Consider the following 19,459-nt stretch of genomic DNA (forward strand, 5'->3'; position numbering starts at 1 on the left):
GATAAAGAATTCCAAATACTGATTCTAAAGAAGCTCAATGAGATGGAGGAGAAATCTGAAAACCAATAAAAAGAAATCAATTCAGGACATGAATGAGAAATTTACCAGGGAGACAGATATCATAAAAAACAAACAAACAAAAATCCTGGAGGTGAAAAATTCACTGAAGTAAATATAAAACACATTTAAAAGTTTCAAAAATAGATTAGACCAAGTAGAAGAAAGAATCTCAGAATTTGAAGACAGGTCTTTTCAAATAATCTAGTCAGATAAAAATAAGGAAAAAAAGAATAAAAAGGAATAAGCAAAGACTTCAAGACATCTGGGACTACATAAAGCTACCAAACTTTTGAATTATCAGTATTCCTGAGGGAGAAGATAGACCAAAAAGTTTAGAAAATCCATTCAAGTAAATAATCAATAAAAATTTCCCAGGACTAGCAAGAGAGCTAGACATTCAGATACAGGAGGCTCAACAATCCAGAGGCAACTACATTGCAAAAAGGATACCACCACAGCATATTATAATACAATCAGAATGAATAAAGTCAAAGTAAAAGAAAAAAATTTAAATTAGCAGGAGTAAATCATCTAGTCACCTATTAAAAAAACCAATCAGACTAACAGCAGACCTTTCAAGAGAAACCTTGCATGCCAGAAGAGAATTGGATGTCATTTTCAATGTGCTCAAAGAAAAAAATTGTCAGCCAAGAACTTTAAATCCTGCAAGAATAATTTTCATAAATGAAGGAGAAATAAATTCTTTCCCAGGCAAGCAAATGCTGAGAGAATTCATCACCATGAGACCATCCCCATAGGAAATGCTCAAAGGTGTCTTAAACATGGAAAGAAACATCACAAAACACATGATAATATAAAACTCAAATTTGTATTAAAGCAATCGCACAAAGGAGGAAGAGAAAGGAATTAAATGGCAATATGATAGAAGTTACTAGACCACAAAAGACAAAAACACAGAAAAATAGGGTTTATAAAACAGCTAGAAATCAGCTAACAATACAACAAGAATAAAACCTCACATATCTATATTAATCTTGAACATAAATGGATTAAATGTTCTACTTAAATGATATAGATTAACAGAATGGATTTTTAAAAAACATGACCAATTATATGTTACATACAGACAACTAACCTTACCCATAAAGACACATATAGAGTGAAAGTAAAGGGGTGGAAAAATTATTCCATGTAAATGGAAACCAAAAGTGAGCAGGAATAGCTATATTTATTTCAGATAAAACAGACTTTAAAATAAAAAAAAACAGTGAAAAGAAAGACAAAGAAGGTCATTATATAATGATAAAGGGATTGATTCAGTAAGAGAATATAATGGTCCTAAATATATAAGCACCCACCATTGGAGCACCCAGATTCACAAAACAAATATTATTTGACCTAAAGAAAGAGATAGACAGCAATACAATAATAGTGGGGGACTTCAACACCACACTCAGAGTACAAGACAGATCATCAACATAGAAAATCAGCAAAGAAACACTGGACTTAAATTGGACTTTAGACCAAATGGACTTAACAGACATTTATAGAACATTCCACACATCAAATACAGAATATACATTCTTTTCATAAGCACATAAGCGCATTCACCAAGACAGACCACATTTTAGGCCACAAAACAAATTTTAACAATTTGAAAAAAATCAAAATCATATCAGCTATCTTCTCAGACCACAGTGGAATAAAGTTAAAAATTAATGTGAAGATGAACTTCAGAAAACATACAAACACATGAAAATTAAATAGCATGCTCCTGAATGATCACTGGGTCAATGAAGAAATAAAGATGGAAATTTAAAAATTTTGTGAAATGAGTAAAAATGAAAACACAACATACCAAAATCTGTGGGATATAGCAAAGGCAATGAAAAGAGGGAAATTTATAACATTAAATGCCCACATCAAAAAAGTAGAAAGATCACAAATTAACAACCTGACATCACACCTCAAGGAAACAGAAAACAAGAACAAATCAAACATAGAGTTAGAGAAGAAAAGAAATAATAAAGATCAGAGCAGACATAGAGACAGAAAAACATACAAGGACCAACAAAATGGATATTTCATTCTTCAAAAAGATAAACAATATTGATAAACCACCAGCTAGACTAACCAAGAAGAGAGAAGATTCAAATAAACATAATCAGAAATGAAAAAGGAGACATTACAACTGATACTACAGAAATACAAAAGATCACCAGAGACTATTATAAACAACCGTATGCTTACAAACTTGAAAACCCAGAGGAAATAGATGAATTCCTGAAAGCATACGACCTCCCAAGATTGAACCAGGAAGGAACAGAACTCCTGAATAGATCAGTAAAAAGTAGTGAGACTGAATCAGTAATAAAAAAAACTCCCAAGGAAAAGAAAGCTCAGAAATAGATGGATTCACTGCCAAATTCTACCAGACATACAAAGAAGAACTGGCGCCAATTGTATTGAAATCATTCTAAAAGACTGAGAAAGAGGGAGTCCTCCCTAACTTATTCCACAAAGCCAGTACCACCCTGATAAACAAAGCCAGGAAAGGATGCATCAAAAAAAGAAAACACAGACCAATATCTCTGATGAACATAGACATAAAAATCCTCAACAAAATACTAGCAAACTGAATTCAACAGCATACCAAAAGAATAATTCACCACCATCAAGTGGGTTTTATACCAGGGATGCAAGGATGGTTCAAAATACACAAGTCATTAAATGTGATTCACCACATAAACATAATTTAAAACAAAAACCATATGATCATCTGAATTGATGCTGAAAAAGCAATTGATAATATCCAGCAACTCTTTGTAATAAAAACTCTCAACAAACTAGGCATAGAAGGAACATACCTCAAAATAATAAAAAGCCGTCTATGACAAACTCACAGCCAATATAACACTGAATGGAGAAAAGTTGAAAGCATTCACCCTGAGACTCGAACAAGATAAGGATGCCCACTTTCACCACTTCAACACAGTACTGGAAGTCCTAACCAGAACAATCAGGCATAAGAAAGAAATGAAGGGCATCCAAAGTGGAATAGAGGAAGTCAAATTATCTCTGTTTGCTGATGATATGATCTTATATCTAGAAAATCCTAAGGACTCCTCCAAAAGACTCCTAGGTTTGATAAATGAATTCAGCAAAGTCTCCAGTTATAAAATCAACATACAAAAATCAATAGAATTTCTATATACCAACAACGACCAAGCTGAAAACCAAATCAAGAATTCAATCCCATTTATAATAGCTGTAAAAAATCCAAAATACCTAGGAATAACCTTAAGCATGGAGGTAAAAGACCTCTACAAGGAGAACTACAAATCAATGATAAAAGAAATCATAAATGACACAAACAAATGGAAAAACATCTCATGCTCATGGATCAGAAAATCAAAATTGTTAAAATAACCATATTGCCCAAATCTACAGATTCAGTGCAATTCCTATCAAAATACCGATGTCATTTTTCACAGAATTAGAAAAAAAAACAATTCTAAAATTTATATGGAACCGAGAAAGAGCCCAAATAGCCAAAGCAACCCAAAGCAAAAATAACAACACTGGAGGCATCTACTACCTGACTCCAAATTATAGTACAAGGTTATAGCAAGAAAAAATGGCATGGAACTGGCATAAAAGTAGAAACATAGATCAATGGAACAGAATACAGAGCCCAGAATTAAAATCACATACTTACAACAAACTGATCTTCAACAAAGCAGACAAAAACATACACTGGGGAAAGGACACACTATTCAATGAATGGTGCCAGGAAAATTGGACAGTCACATACAGAAGAATGCAACTGGATCCCTATCTCTCACCATATATAAAAATTAATTCAAGATGAATTAAGACTTAAATGTAAGACCTGAAACAATAAAATTCATAGAAGAAAACCTAGGAAAATCTCTTCTGGACATTAGCCTAGAGAAATAATTTATGACTAAAACCCCAAACACAAATGCAATAAAAACAAAAATAGACAATTGGGACTCAATTAAACTAAAAAGCTTCTGCACAGCAAAAGAAATAAGCCACAAGAGTAAACAAAGAACTTACAGAATGGGAGAAAACATTTGCAAACTATGTGTCCAACAAAGGACTAATATCCCGAATCCACAAGGAATTAAAACAACTCAGCAAGAACAAAAAACCCTAATAAAACGTGAGCAAATGACATGAACAGGCATTTTTCAAAAGAAGATATACAATTGCCAACAAACATATGAAAAAATGTTCAACATCACTAATCATCAAGGAAATGCCAATTAAAACCACAATGAGATACCATCTTACTCCATTTAGAATGACCATTACTAAAAAGTCAAAAACAATAGATGCTGTGGTGGATGCAGTGAAAACGGTACACTTACACACTGTTGGTGGGAATGTAAATTAGTACAACCTCTATGGAGATCAGTATGGAGATTTCTCAAAGAACTAAAAGTAGATCTACCATTCGATCCTGCAATCCCACTACTGGGTATCTACCTAGAGGAACAGAAATTATTACATCAAAAAGATACCTACACTCATCTGTTTATTGCAGCACAATTCACAATTGCAAACATATGGAATCAACCTACACGCCCAACAACTGATGAGTATACACACACACATATATTTTATATATATATATATATATATATATATTTATATATAAAACATAGAGTACTACTCAGCGATAAGAAAGCATCAACACACAGAGTGGTATAATGGACATTGGAGATTCATAATGGTGGAGGGTAGGAGGGGGTGAGGGATGAAAAATTAACCATGGGGTACAATGTACACTACTCGGGTGATAGATACACCAAAAGCCCAGACTCTACATCCACCGCTACACCATATATATATAACAGAATTCAACTTGTACCCCCTAAATCTATTAAAATTTCTAAAAAGGGGAAAAGAAAAAAAAAGTGCACGAGGAAAAAAATGAACCAAGCCTTAGGCAGCCATGGGACAATAACAAAAGATCTAATTCACGTCACCAGAATGCGGAAAGAGAGGAGGAAGTGTGTGGTGATCAAAAGATATTTGAAATAATCATGGCTGAAAACTTCCCCCGTTTGGTGAAAGAAATAATCCCAGAGATTCAAAAAGCTTAATGCACCAATACAGGGTAAACCCAAAGAAATATATTCCAAATACATCACAATAAAACCTGAAAACTAAAGACAAAGAAAAAATCCAGAAAGAAGCAAGGAATATAGAAGCTTCAAGAATGACTTTCATGCTTATAATTTTGAAAAGTAAGTGAATTGAAATGCCATTATTGAAAGGAGGAATAGAAAAACAATAGGTTTCAGAGGAGAAGATAATGAGTTTTAATTTTAGGGATCTTTGGTATTCAGAGGTGGAACTGTGCCCATAAGAAATTGAAAATAAAAATTTGGAGCTCCAGGGCAATTCTGAACTGGAGATATGGTTTTGTAAGTCACCACTATAATTGAATCTGTGGAAACAGCATAAAGAATAAGCAAAGAAGTTAGGCATCAGCTAGGCTATGCAACAATAACAAATCACTCTTGAAATCTCAGTGAAATAACATAATAAAATTTTGTTTCTGGCTCACAACACAGTCCAATACAAGTCATGGAGCCTCCTCCATCCTGTAGCTTTGCCAAATGGAACATATGCCTTCCAAGTTCAACACAGCTGAGGAAGACATTTGATATTTACTTCCACTCACCTTCCATTGGCAAGAATTAATCCCATGACCCCAATCCAAATGCAAGGGAGACTGTGAAATGTAGTCTTCTTGTATGTCTAGGAAGGGAAAATGGTGTAGTGAACACAATGGCAATGTGTTTGTCACAAAGGCCAAGTGCAGATCCCTAAGAACTTAGCCAAACAATAAGATAGAAACAAAGACAAGTTATGCCCCCAAATTTTTTTAATTTAAAAAATAAAGAACCCCAGTTAGCTGAAGAAAAGGGGAAAATGGAATAGGTAATTGAGGAAAGAATTTGCAAATACCAATGACGATCTCATGACCAATTATAGAAACAAGGGCTTGTAGTAGCTAGCAATATTTTCTTCCTTTGTTTATTATGTATATATTTATATGTATTAACTAATTTCATATCCCCTTTCTCCAATGGTTGTAAATTCAGTACATTAATATTTTTATGCTTTTTATGCGTTAATGTTTAATAGATGGAATTTTAAGTGAACTAGAAGAGAATGGAACAGCATCCAGAGATAAAAGTAGAAGACAGAGCAAGATGGCCAAATAGAATCTTCGAGTGACTGTCCCTCCTACCCCTACCAGAAAAATAAATTGAACAACAATCCAGGGTCAAAGATTTAACCCAACAAGACTACCTCAAGGCATATAATAATCAAACTCCCAAAGAAAGGATCCTAAAAGCAGCAAGAGAAAAGAAACAAATAACATATAAAGAAGCCCTGATATGTCTGGCAGTAGATTTCTCAGAAGAAACATCATAAGCCAGGAAGGAGTGGGATGATATATTCAAAATGCTGAAGGGAAAAAACTTCCAATCAAGAATACTGTACCCAGCAAAGCTACCCTTCAAACAGGAAGGAAAAATAAAGACTCACAGACAAACAAAGATGAAGTCAAGGATGGACTTTCAGTCTTTCCTGAGAGGGAGAAGATAAGTGCACTTTGGTTTGTACAAGGGATAGTGGCATTATATTATGAGAGAGTGTTGTTGCTACTGTTGCTGTTTGAAAGGTTCAATATAGGTTGAAGGATGTATTTAGATGTTGAACAGTCAAGGGATAACTCAGTAGATATAGTCAATTAACAGCATCCATTCCCACCGCTTTCTATGTGCTTTGGCACACTAAAAAAAAAAAAAAAAAAAAACTAGCAAATTTAAAGCCACATTTTTTTCACACTCCTTTGAAGACAGAAGGCATTAAAGAAATAACGAAATAAGGAACAATTACTGATCCAAAATGGAAGCCCAGGAAGGTAAAACCAATACTTGGGGCTGCATTTCCCCTGGAGCATTTGTTGATTCTGTATGTGGTGGCTAAAAGGCTGATGGGCTAAGCGGTGGTTTTATAGTCTCATAGGGCTAGGGGGACAAGGTTGAAGTACAAGCCCATCAATGGTAAAAGGATCAATATGAAATAGAGAGGCCCTTCTAGGGACTACAACTCAGCTTTCAATCATCTCAACCCCCAAAACTGGACTGGAGTAATCCTAATTGCTAGTGTCCCTTAGGCACTCAACAGGAGAAAGGTAAATCTTTTCTGGAGAAAAAATTATATCTCTTTCTTTAATTTTTCCAAAAAAATTTAAATACAATATCTAGAACAAATCAAAAATAAACCAGCAACTCTCATATCCACTGCAGCATTGTCCACTAGAGTCAAGATATGGAAACAACCTAACTTTCCATCAACAGATGAATGGATCAAGAAATTATAATACACACATACACACACACACACAGGAATATTATTCAGACTTTAAAAAGAAGGAGATAATGCCATTTGTGACAACATGGATGAAACTGGAGGGCATTATGCCAAGTGAATAAGCCAGACACAGAAAGAAAAATACTGCATGATCTCACTTATAAGTGGAATCTTAAAAAAAAAAAAAGTCAAATACTGTTAGCCCTTGAACAATACAGAGGTTGTGGTGCAAATCCCCTGCACAGTCAAAAATCCACATATAACTTTTGACTCCCTAAAAACTTAACTACTAATAGCCTACGGTTGACCAGAAGCCTTACAAATAACAAACAGTTGATTAACACATGTTTTATATGTTTTATGTGTTATATGCTGTATTCTTACAATAAAGTAAGCTAGAGAAAAGAAAATGTTAAGAAAATCATAAGGAAGAGAAAATATATTTACCATTTATAAAATAGAAGCAGATCATCATATAGGTCTTCATCCTCATCATCTTTGCATTGCATAGACTGAGCAAGAGGAGGAGGAGGAAGAGGAAGGGTTGGTCTTGCTGTCTCTGGGGTGGCAGAGGTGGAAGAAAATTCATGTATAAGCAGATCCAAGCAGTTCAAACCCATGTTGTTCAAGGGTCAACTGTACACAGAAAAAGAGAATAGAACAGTGGTTAAGTTATCAGGAGCAGAAAGAGGGAGGAAATGAGATGTAGGTCAAATAGGCCAAAATTGTAGTTATGTAAGATAAATAAATCTAGATGACTAATGCACAGAAAGAGGACTATCATTAATAATTATTGTATATTGAAAATTTGCTAACAGAGTATATTTTAGGTTATCTACCACAAAACAGGTAGCTATGAATATGTTAAATTGCTTGACTGTAGTAATCATTTCACTATGTATATGTATATCAAAACATCATATTATATACCTTACATTTATACAATAAAAAACCAGGCAGACAAGAAAACATGAACAAAAACTATCAGAAACAGTATACAACAGAAACATACTCACAGAGACTGCAGATACTGGAGTTATCAATCACAAACTTTAAAATGTATTTCTCATTTTCAAGAAGATAAAAGAAAAGACTGAGGATTTCAGCAGAGAATCAGAAACTAGAAAAATGAACCAAATGGAAATTCTAGGGAAAAAATGTACAGTCACTGGAATTGAGAACTTTTGAATAATGATTAAAAGCTGAATTGTGATCCCTGGAAGGGCGACTTTTATTTAATGAATACAAATTGAGAATTAAATGAACATATTTATCTATAAATAGATCAGTTTAAGGAAGAATTTATGACCTAGAGAATAGGTCAGAATAAAATATCCAGAATGAAACATGGACAAATAAAAAAAATACCAAACAGAGTTTAAGAGAAATAGAGGCTATATTTAAAAGTTCTAACATATGTTCATATGGAATCACAGAAGAGGAAGAGAAAGGGAATGAGGCAGAAGGAATATCTGACAAAATAATGGCTCGCTTTACAAACTAAAGACAACATTACAGAATCATGAAAGCCTAAGCACAGAATCAAGAAAGTCTAAGCAGAATAAATAAACATAAATCCATATGCAGGACATTATAGTAAATTTGCTGAAAATCTTAAAAAAGACAAGAAAAAAATCACCTTCAAAGGAACAACTAGTTTTCAGCAGAAACAATGAAAGCCAAGACAATAAATACAATTACCTATATAAAGCACTAAAATAAACCAGTAGATCAAATATGAACTATTCAATAGATGGTACTAGGAAAGTATGGTATGGTATCCATAAATAAAACTAAATTTCGCACACAAAAATAAGTTCTCAGTAGATTAGAAACCCAAAGTTGAAGAGAAAAACTTTTAAGTTTTGAGAAGAAAATATGTACAGGATAGGAAAGGATTTAAGAAAAACAAACCTTAAAGAAAAAAGAAAAAATTTGACTACAGTATATTAAAATTTTAAATTTCTGTTCAACCAAACACCAAAACATTGTGAAAATAAGTTACAGTAGAGAAAGTAGTTGTAATATCTATAACTGGCAAAGAATTGGCATACACAAAAGTTAGAAGCCAGGTATGGTGGTGCACACCTGTAGTCCCAGCTACTCAGGAGGATTGTTCGAACCCAGGAGTTCGAAGCTACAGTGAGCTATGATGATGCCACTGCACTCCAGCAGCCTAGGCAACACAGCAAGACTCTGCCTCTTAAAAAAAAGAAAAGAAAAGAAAAGTTAAGAACTATAAGTCCTCTAAAATAAAAATCAAGTAGAAAACGGGTAAAGGATGTGAACAGTTTATTAGTTTCCGATTGCTCTGATACCAAATTAACTACAAACTTGGTGGCTTAAAATAAGACAAATGTATTCTCTTAAATTTCTGAAGGCCGGAAGTCCAAAATAAGTTTTAGTGGGCTAAAGTCAAGATGTTGGCAGGGCAGGTTTCTTCCGTAGGCTCTAGGGAAGAAATCATTTCCTTATCTTTTCTAGATTGTGGAAGCCACCTGCATTCCCTGGCTCACGACCTCTTCCCTTGCATTACTCCAACCTCTTGCTGTTATCATCATATCTCCTCGTCTTCTTGTAGTCAAATCTTCCTGTGCTTCCCTCTTACAAATACGTGTGATTACATTTAGAGCCCATGCAGATAATCTCCCCATTTGGTAATCCTTAACTTAATCATATCTGCAAAGCTTCTTTTGCCGTATAAGGTAACATTCACAGGTTCCAGGGATTAGAACATGGATATCTTTAGGGGAGAGAATTATTCAGCCTACCACAAACAGACAATTCACAGATAAGGAAACAGGACCGGACAAAAAACAAATGAAAAGATGCACAGCCCATTTATGGAGGCAAATGCAAATAAAGCAAAAATAAACTACCATTTCACACTCATCAGAATGTCAAAATTATTTAAGTCTGCTAATAATATGTATGTTTTACAAACAGAACTGTCATAGTGCTTGTAGTACTGTAGATTGATACATCCATTTTAGAGAATAACTTGAAATATTTAGGAAATGTGAAGATGTACAAACCCTTTGGCCCAGAAATTCTACTTCTATGCATATATTAGAGGTGTACTGAATACATATTTTGACAAACTAGGAAGTAGCTGACTGTTAAAAGTCAGCATTTAGCCAAAAGTGAATGAATATCCCACCATAAAATTTTGAGAAATTATATGAAAAAAACATGGAATTTTATCAACAAACATATAATCATTGCTAAATTTTGGTAATTTTAAAATTTTAATGGATGTTTTTTGCTAAAAGCATTACTGTACAATATGTGGCATGGATAGCCTTTTATCATTAAAAATTTGGGTGTTTGCTGCCAAAGCCATTGCTGCTGCCACCATCATTGCTCTCTAGTGACAGCACTGTCTCTAGTTCACTGAGCTCCAACCAAAAGAGAAAGAGGGTAAGGAGTTCTCAGCATTCTGGCTCATACCAAGAAGACCACCTACACTTGACCAGTGGTAATACCAGGAAACAACCAGCCATTAATAGAAAAGCCACATGCAAGAGTGAGCCCTCTACTGGAGGAATGAAGAAACCTTATGACTATAGGCCTGGTACCGTGTCACTTTGTAAAATCAGAGTTATCAGTTCATTGAACTTCTGATTCATAAATTGCCAGCATCTAGTGCAAGAAATTGTTCAGGACTTTAAATCAGACCTGTGATTCCATAATTCAGCTATGTGTGTGTTGCGGCCCGGATTGCAGAACGGGGGATGGACACAGAAAGAAACACACAGACACACACACAAGACGTACAAGACTGCAGTACACGATTTGTACCAGTCGTTTTATTTATATACTTTTTCTATGTCCGGCAGCTACTTCCTGGTACGTGACTACCTTGGCCACCTTGAGGAAAACACATTTTCATTCCTTCCAGACGATTGCTCAATGGAAGCAGATGTTTGCATCTTAACTTCTTTATCTCATTACCGTATGCAGGACAATGAGACGCCTTGGCTTGTTTGCAAGACCTCAGGTGCTTGGTTATCTGTCATAAAGCTGTCCGTCATGAGGAATAGTTCTGTTTGTCCAACAGGCCGTGTCCGGACCTATTGTCCTCTGGCCCCAAGGAGAGCACATCCAGTTTCGCTGACTCTGGGCTTAAGCCAATTTTTGCCCAGGGACAGTCCCTACATGTGTGCTTTTCAGGAGGAAGGTGAGATCTATTTTGTGGGCGTGTTCAAAGACACCAACCTATGTGCTATCCATACCAAACATGTAAACAATTATGCCAAAAGATATCCAACTTGTTTAAAATCTGGTCTGATGGTAAACATTTCATTCTCAAAAAAATTTTTTTTACTTTTATTGGTAGTTAAGAATGTTAGATCTCTTTTTTACCATGGGGTAAAATTTACCACAGTACATGATTGTGATCTTAAAAATATGGGAAAGAATAGGGTAATAGCATATTTTCTAAATTTTCATCTGTTCTGAATTTTTAGTATAAATGTGGGCACACAAAGCATTAATGTAAGTCAAAACGTTTCAGTGAACAAGGTTAATCAATTTAACTTTATAATAATTATAAAAGATGTTGACATTTTCTGGATTAAAAGTCATTTTTTAAATTATGACATTATAGTGTAGAGACAATAATTTCTCAGCACTTTCAGATCCTAAATTGTTTCTGTGATCACTATAGTGAATATTTGAAACACTAAAGAGAACTCACTTTTAACTGAGGATTGCAGAGGAGCAAGATATGGCTTATTTACCTTTAATCATTGAGTTGTAAGAAGTCATTATATATTCTAAATCCAAATCCCATATCAGATTTTTCCAGCTTTATTGAGGTACAATTAACAAATAAAATGTATATATTTATAGTATATAATGTGATATTTTGATATATGTATACATTGTAAAGTGAAACCTGAAAAATCAAAGAATAACTATAATTCTAAAATAGTATCAATATAACAAATATTCTTATGAGTATAATATTCTTAGGAGTATATGGTATGTTACCCAGGCTGGTCTCCAACTCCTGTCCTCAAGTGATTCTTCTCGTCTCTTCCTCTCAAAATGCTGGGATTACAGGCATGAGCCACCATGCTTCCCCTGAAGATATTCTTAATGGTCCATCACAAAATGAAGTAATGGGAAAACCACAGTTGGTGGAATATAAACTCAGTTTATATAAATAAACTGAAACAATATAAAATAAATATATTGTACTCAGTTGGAAGTGTTGCCATAGAAATCAATTACAAATGTTTATCCTGAAAGATGACACTATAATGTTTACAAACTCAAATACTGATAATGGTTATTCAAAGTTAAATTTATGGAATACCAGGAAGATAGGTTGAATTGGAACCTGTGGACCATTTTATAATATTCATGAGCAATAATTTTTAAAGACACAGAAGGCTATTGTTTTAACAGAAATTAGAAGCTTTAAAATCATCTCCCTTTAATGCTTTCAACAGTCACATGGCCATAAACCAAAGACCCAAATAATTTCAAATGATCACTGATACTACTTGGGCAAAAATTTTCATGTGTCAGTGGTTTTAATGCTGTGTACATCAAATTACAGTAAAAAGGTGACTATAAACAAGATGCACCTCCTCTATTTTAAGGAATAGCACACTGTATTACAATCAACTGAGTTTATATTTCACCAACTGTGGTTCTCGCATTACTTCATTTTGTGATGGACCATTAAGAATATCTGCAGGGCAAACATGATGGCTCATGCCTATAATGCTGGCATTTTTGGAGGCAGAGGCAGGAGGACCACTTGAGGACAGGAGTTTGAGACCAGCCTGGGCAATACAGCAAGACCCCATTTCTACAAAAAAATAGAAAAATTTGTTGGGCATGGTGATACATGCCTGTAGTCCTACCCACTCAGGAGGCTGAGGCTGGAGGATTGCTTGAGCCCAGGAGTTGGAGGTTACAGTGAGCTATGAGCATTCTACTGTAAGACCCTGTCTTAAAAAAAAAAAAAAGAATATCTTCAAATCCAGTAGTCTCAACATTACCCCTCAAAATATCCAGTGAAAGAAATGGAAGATGCTGATCCTGTTACATTGCCTTAAATTCCATTTGTAATTTTAGTGGAGCAAAGAGACCCTGGATGTTTCTCAGTATGAAAAAAATTCATTTTATCATGACTAAGCTTGAAATTTTTTTCTGATAATTCAAGAAGATGACTAGGCAAAATTTACTTTTCACACAAGAAAAACATTTCTGAAGAAGTTCACGACTTTCAAAAGGTCCATTTGCTGAAAGTTCAGCAACTGAAATATTGTCTTTTAGCTGAGATCCAGGACCTCTGGCATTCATCTTCAGCTGCTCTGAAAACAGCCTTTCAGCCCCATTATTGTCAGCCAACCCCATAATTACACTTTTGGATTGTCCATTGCAAGTGTATATGCTAAGAGAGGAGAGAAAATAGAATTATATAATATGCTCAATTAAAACCAAACAAGGCATAAAAAGAGTAAAAGACAAAGAAACAAAGAACAAGGGCAATGAAGAGAAAACAGGCTGGGTGTGGTGGCTCATGACTATAATCCCAGCACTTTGGGAGGCCAAGACAGGAGGACAGCTTGAGGCCAGGAGTTCAAGACTAGCCTGAATGACATAGCAAGACTACATCTCAATAAAAATTGTTTAAAAATTTGAAAAAGAGAAACCAGTCCAGGTGCAGTGGCTCACACTTATAATCTTAGCACTTTGGGAGGCTGAGGCGGGAGGATCGCTTGAGGCCAGGAGTTTGAGACCACCCTGAGCAACACAGTGAGACCCTGTGTCTACAAAAAATAAAAATTAGCCAGGTGAGGTAGCACACACCTGTAGCCCCAGCTACTTGGGAGGCTGAGGCAGGAGGATTGCTTGATCCCAGGAGTTTGAGGTTGCAGTCAGCTATGATGACACCACTGCACTCCAGCCTGGGCAATAATAGAGCAAGATCTTGTTTCAAAAAATATAAATAAAATAAAATAAAATAAAATGAGCCATGTTCCAGTGTATTGGCCCAGACTCCAACATGATAAACAGAGGTCACTTTAGTTGGCTGGGGAATTCTTCACTCTCTGGCCAAAAAAAATACCCTATCCAACATGGGGGAAGTTGCCAGCCAGTCCAACTCCCACTCAAGTGTCCCCTTCCCAGCTCAAGGTCTTAGGGAGTCCTAAATAACATTTGCCATTGCCCCTTTATCAGCTCCAGTAGAAATGTATCTGGTCAGAAGAAAAGGAGGATGTCCTAAAAGCTGCCGACAGTTTGAAGAAGTATTATTGCAAAGAAACAGGAGTACCAATATCCTACTGTACCATGGAACCAAAAGAAACATGTCATTTTTTATTAAATATAAGTGAGATGATAGCTGTTTGTCTTATTGTATTTAGATACTCCTTTTTTAACATCTTATATTTAAATATAGTAAGAATACAAAATATGACTTAAACATTTTAAATATACAAGAGTTAAATCGCTGGGACAGAGAAGAGAAATATGAAAAACAGTCATATTTTCTCATATATTTAATTAGTCCTATTATTAATTACTACTAATTGCCACTGTTAACTAGTCCTACTATTTTGTTTAGATAATAGCCTTTATGCAACAGAAAAGTAAATAATCAGAACAACATAATTTCAAATGAACACTTATTTTTGGGTAATAACACATATGTACAATTATTTATAATATATTATGTTATAGTTTTTCATCTAGCACAGCTGTGTTCCCGGTTGGCTCTGAAAGGTTGGTCACCTTAAGAATACAGTACCATTCAGGTTGGGGGAAGAAGACATAAAGAAGGTACTATTTGTAAATTGCACAGACAAGAAACTGGTAAACAGTGGTGCCCTCCGTGAAAGTGAAATCAGAGGCTGGAACAGGTGAGAGAGGGTTTCTTTTACTTTTATTCTTAATATTTTTAAAATTTTGTGCCCTGCACATATACCACCCATTCAAAAGGGAAGGTGGACACTATCAGTTTTGCACAGGGACCGCCCACAGTGCGTGGGGAAAGGCGCTCGCTGAGAGTGGAAACAAGCGCTTCCACTGGAAACAATGTTTTGAGCTCATATGGTTCTTGGGGGACCTGCTCAAACTTCAGGATGGCTTCTTGGTGGTCAACGGATTCCGACGAGCAGGATGAGGTGAGCTGCTCCCCAAAACTGAAGAGTCCACTAAGCCCGGGAATACAGTATTTATTTGTGTATGGCAGGAGTCCGGGAACTGGAGGGTTTTAAGGAAAACTATTTGATTTATGACTAAAAGATCCCTCCGGTTTTGTGAGGAATGTGGGGGGAGCACTGTTTCAGGGGCCTATTTCTGTAATCTTGGTGAGTAAGGCTGTTGGCTTGGACTTGCTAGCTCTGTAGCACTCACTGGATGGAAATGCAGGACACAGATAGACTTTGGGAGGTCGCGATGACAGAACTTGTTGCTAGATTAAGTGTGGATCGTGAGGGAAAGCAGCAACATGGCTGCCAGGTCCATTTCCTGCGTGGGTGGGTCACGGTGCCTTTTCCTGAGATGGAGAACACTAGGGCATTGGTGGATGCAGAGGAGTAAGAAAGAGGTCTCTGGTACATTTAAAGCCAGAGACGGTTAACTGATGGACTTTTTTTTAAAAGTCACTCTGGCTGGATGGGCGATTTTCAAGAAAGTCACTCGGGCTGTACTGTGGAGAGTCGGGGGGCGGGGTGGGGGGGCGCATCTGGGAGGCCGCAAAGGGGCCTGTGCGGGCCTCGGCCAGGACACAGCGGAAGCTGCTCAAGGCCAAGGGAGAAGGTGGAGGGGCTCCAGCTAGATGCTTTGCAGGCGGTCAAAGGCTTTAATTTTTCATCAGTGTGAAATGGGCAGCCATGGCAGGGCTTTGAGTGTGATGAGAGCTGACCAAAGTCCTACTGTGCGGGGAGCAGGCTACTGAGTAGGGCTGCCAGATTTAGCAAATAAAAATCCGGGACTGTTGGTTAAATTTGAATTTGAATATCAGATCAACAATAATTTTGTAGTATAAGTATGACCCGTGCAATATTTGGGATATACGTATACAAAAAAATGCATTCGTGGTTGATGTGATACTCAAGTGTAACTGGGAGTTCTATGTTGGACCAGAAAACGCTAACACTGGGGAGGTGGAAGCAGGGCCTGTGCAGGAATTCCAGGGAGCTGGAAAGGGCCATGTTGGAAGCAGAAGCGCGAGAGAACCCCGCAAAGATGAGGATGACCCATTTGGTGCACTTTGCCAGAAAAACAACTCTGGGAAGACGAGCTTCTCGGCTCTTCTACGTCTTTTAGTTCCTAGCAGGGCTCCCCGGGGAAGGTTCACCCACCTCTTCCAATCCTCCCGAGCCGGTCCCCACTCCCTCAGGCGCCCGAGCGCGGCTCCGGCTAGCCTGGCTTCCCGCCGCCCGCACTGGCCCGGGGTAGCGGCGGCAACCTGCGGGCCGGCGCCTAACGCCGCCTTCCACCCCCCCAGGGGTGGAGCCTGAGCGAGGAGTCTGCGAGCAGCCCTCGCTCCCCGGATGACGAGGGGGTGGATAACATGGAGTCGGGCAAGATGGCGCCTCCCAAGAATGCTCCGAGAGATGCCTTGGTAAGTGCGAAGGGTGAGAGGCGGGCCGCGAAGCCCGGCGCAGCCAGGGACCTGTGAGGCAGGCCCTGGCTGAGGGCCTGAGGGTGGGCTCACGCGCCGCCTTTGGCCCAGCCAGGGCCGACAGGAGGAGCGGATGAAGGGGGTGCGCCCGGGCCCCCGAGCCGCTCCCTCGCTGCCCGGGCCGAGCTCCCCCGGAGGGTTGCGGTCCAACGGAGTGCTCCGGCGGTCGCCCGGCTTTGTCTCCTGGGTGTCGGCCCGGCGGCCTCTCTGGCTCACCCCATCTGTGAGCCCTGACTCTGCCTCCGGTGTTCTGATACTAGCTTCCCCCACCACCTCATCTGAAAATGACAACCAGCTGGAGCCACCTCTACCTCTGCTGAGGAAGCCAACCCTGGTCTTTTTCTTGTTTTTGCCCACCCCCCCCCCAAAAAAATAAAAATAAAAGTTTTCAGCAAGTGCGTATTACGTGATTTGGTGCGGTAACTGACACTCACTTGGGAGGACAAGGATTTTGGGAGCCCAGAAAAGGGGGACTTTGTATCATAAATACTACCTTCAGTCCAGCCTTGATTTCCAATACCAAATTCTGCATCTGGCATTTTTATTTGAATCCACAGGTTATGGCACAGATCCTGAAGGATATGGGAATCACGGATTATGAACCAAGGGTTATAAATCAAATGTTGGAATTTGCTTTCCGTAAGTTAACAAAACACCAAAAACTTAGACCTAACTTGTGATTCTGAAAAGATCGTTTTATTATAAGAACATTTTCACCCAAATTATGTTAGTAGCTAATATCATAGAATTCAGCCTAAAGCAGTAAAAACTCAAAGCTAGGGGAGAACAATATTTACGCTGATATCTGTTTAAAATTAATCATATAGATGGGACAATTAGCTATTAAACCCAAAATTCGTAAACTTTCTAGAAATTGGTGGAACCTTTTATTAAGACAAATGGACATAAATATTAAGTTGTCTTCACATGTTTAAGAAAAATTGTTTTGTTCTTAAAGGATATGTGACTACAATTCTGGATGATGCAAAAATTTATTCCAGCCATGCTAAGAAACCTAATGTTGATGCAGATGATGTGAGACTGGCAATCCAGTGTCGCGCTGACCAGTCTTTTACCTCTCCTCCCCCAAGAGATGTGAGCAAACTTTTTTTGAAGTTATTTTTACTTACAATTTTTTAAACTGTAACTCTAATAAGGATTTTTTGTTTTTTAGTTTTTAATGGATATTGCAAGGCAGAAAAATCAAACCCCTCTGCCACTGATTAAGCCATATGCGGGACCTAGACTGCCACCTGATAGATACTGTTTAACAGCTCCAAACTATAGGCTGAAGTCCTTAATTAAAAAGGTAAGAGGTTTTAGTCAACTTTGCTTTTGTAAAAAGGTGGGATATAAGGGAATTTAAAAGCAAATTCCTGTAGCTAGTGCAGTAGATTAAAGGTTAAGGTAACTTACTAGAATTTTTTTTTTAATTTTTAGAGCTTAGAAGGAACTTTTCTTTTTTTTTTTTTTTGAGACAGTCTCTCTCTCTTGCCTGGGGCGAGTGCCATGGCATCAGCCTAGCTCACAGCAACCTCAAACTCCTGGGCTCAAGCAATCCTCCTGCCTCAGCCTCCCGAGTAGCTGGGACTACAGGCATGTGCCACTATGCCCGGCTAATTTTTTCTATATATTTTTTTAGCTGTCCAATTAATTTCTTTCTATTTTTTGGTAGAGACGGGGTCTCGCTCTTGCTCAGGCTGGCCTCGAACTCCTGAGCTCAGAACGATCCGCCCGCCTCGGCCTCCCAGAGTACTAGGATTACAGGCGTGAGCCACCGCGCCCGGCCAGGAACTTTTCTGTTAATCTAACCCAACAGTCATTTTTCACATCAGGAAGCTGAGCCCAAACTCATTTATGGAGTTAGTAGCAAAGTTAAGACTGATTCCCAGGTCTTGCAACTCCCATTCTTCCTGATATACCATAGTTTTTTAGTGAGGTCTAATAAAAGGGTGAATGATACACCATCAGGAATTGGGCCTGCTTTCTGAAGTGTGACCTAAGGTTTTCCCACCACTGAAATAGTTGTCCCCACAATTGGTTGTCTTCGTTTTCCGAAATTCCACTATATAAGAGCGTTTTATGTCTTTTTGGGTTAAGACATTGACTAGTTAAGATTAAAAATCACAAGGAAATTAGCTGTTATTCCCCATTCAAAGAAGACTCTACCTTAAAATTAAATACTATATAGGATTATATACATGTATATTCTTATTTAATATTTCTTACTTCCTTTGGAATTACTATTCTAATTTTACATATAAGTAGAGAAAGTTTAAGAAACTTGCCCAAGTTCCTCCACGGTTGACATAAAGCTGGAATTCTGAAATTCAACCCAAGCCTGTTAATTTCAAACCTGAC

General features: G+C 37.5%; 1 protein-coding gene and 1 pseudogene across 1 annotated transcript in view; one reads left to right on the forward strand and one right to left on the reverse strand.

Annotated features, from left to right (window-relative positions):
* Window positions 1-13,009: 13,009 nt before the first annotated feature.
* Window positions 13,010-13,767, reverse strand: LOC105826185 (annotated as a pseudogene).
* Window positions 13,768-16,919: 3,152 nt separating this feature from the next.
* Window positions 16,920-19,459, forward strand: part of TAF9B (TAF9B RNA polymerase II, TATA box binding protein (TBP)-associated factor, 31kDa) — a 9,200-nt gene continuing 6,660 nt past the window's right edge. Inside the window, exons 1-4 of the mRNA XM_012664115.1 lie at window positions 16,920-17,038; window positions 17,656-17,737; window positions 18,057-18,193; window positions 18,273-18,407. Of these exons, the coding sequence (XP_012519569.1) occupies window positions 16,988-17,038; window positions 17,656-17,737; window positions 18,057-18,193; window positions 18,273-18,407 (405 nt within the window). The 5' untranslated portion in view covers window positions 16,920-16,987. The remainder of the gene's footprint in view (window positions 17,039-17,655; window positions 17,738-18,056; window positions 18,194-18,272; window positions 18,408-19,459) is intronic.

The sequence above is a fragment of the Propithecus coquereli genome, unplaced genomic scaffold (genome assembly GCF_000956105.1).
Source record: "Propithecus coquereli isolate 6110/MARCELLA unplaced genomic scaffold, Pcoq_1.0 Scaffold86, whole genome shotgun sequence".
In the NCBI taxonomy this organism is placed as follows: Eukaryota; Metazoa; Chordata; class Mammalia; order Primates; family Indriidae; genus Propithecus; species Propithecus coquereli.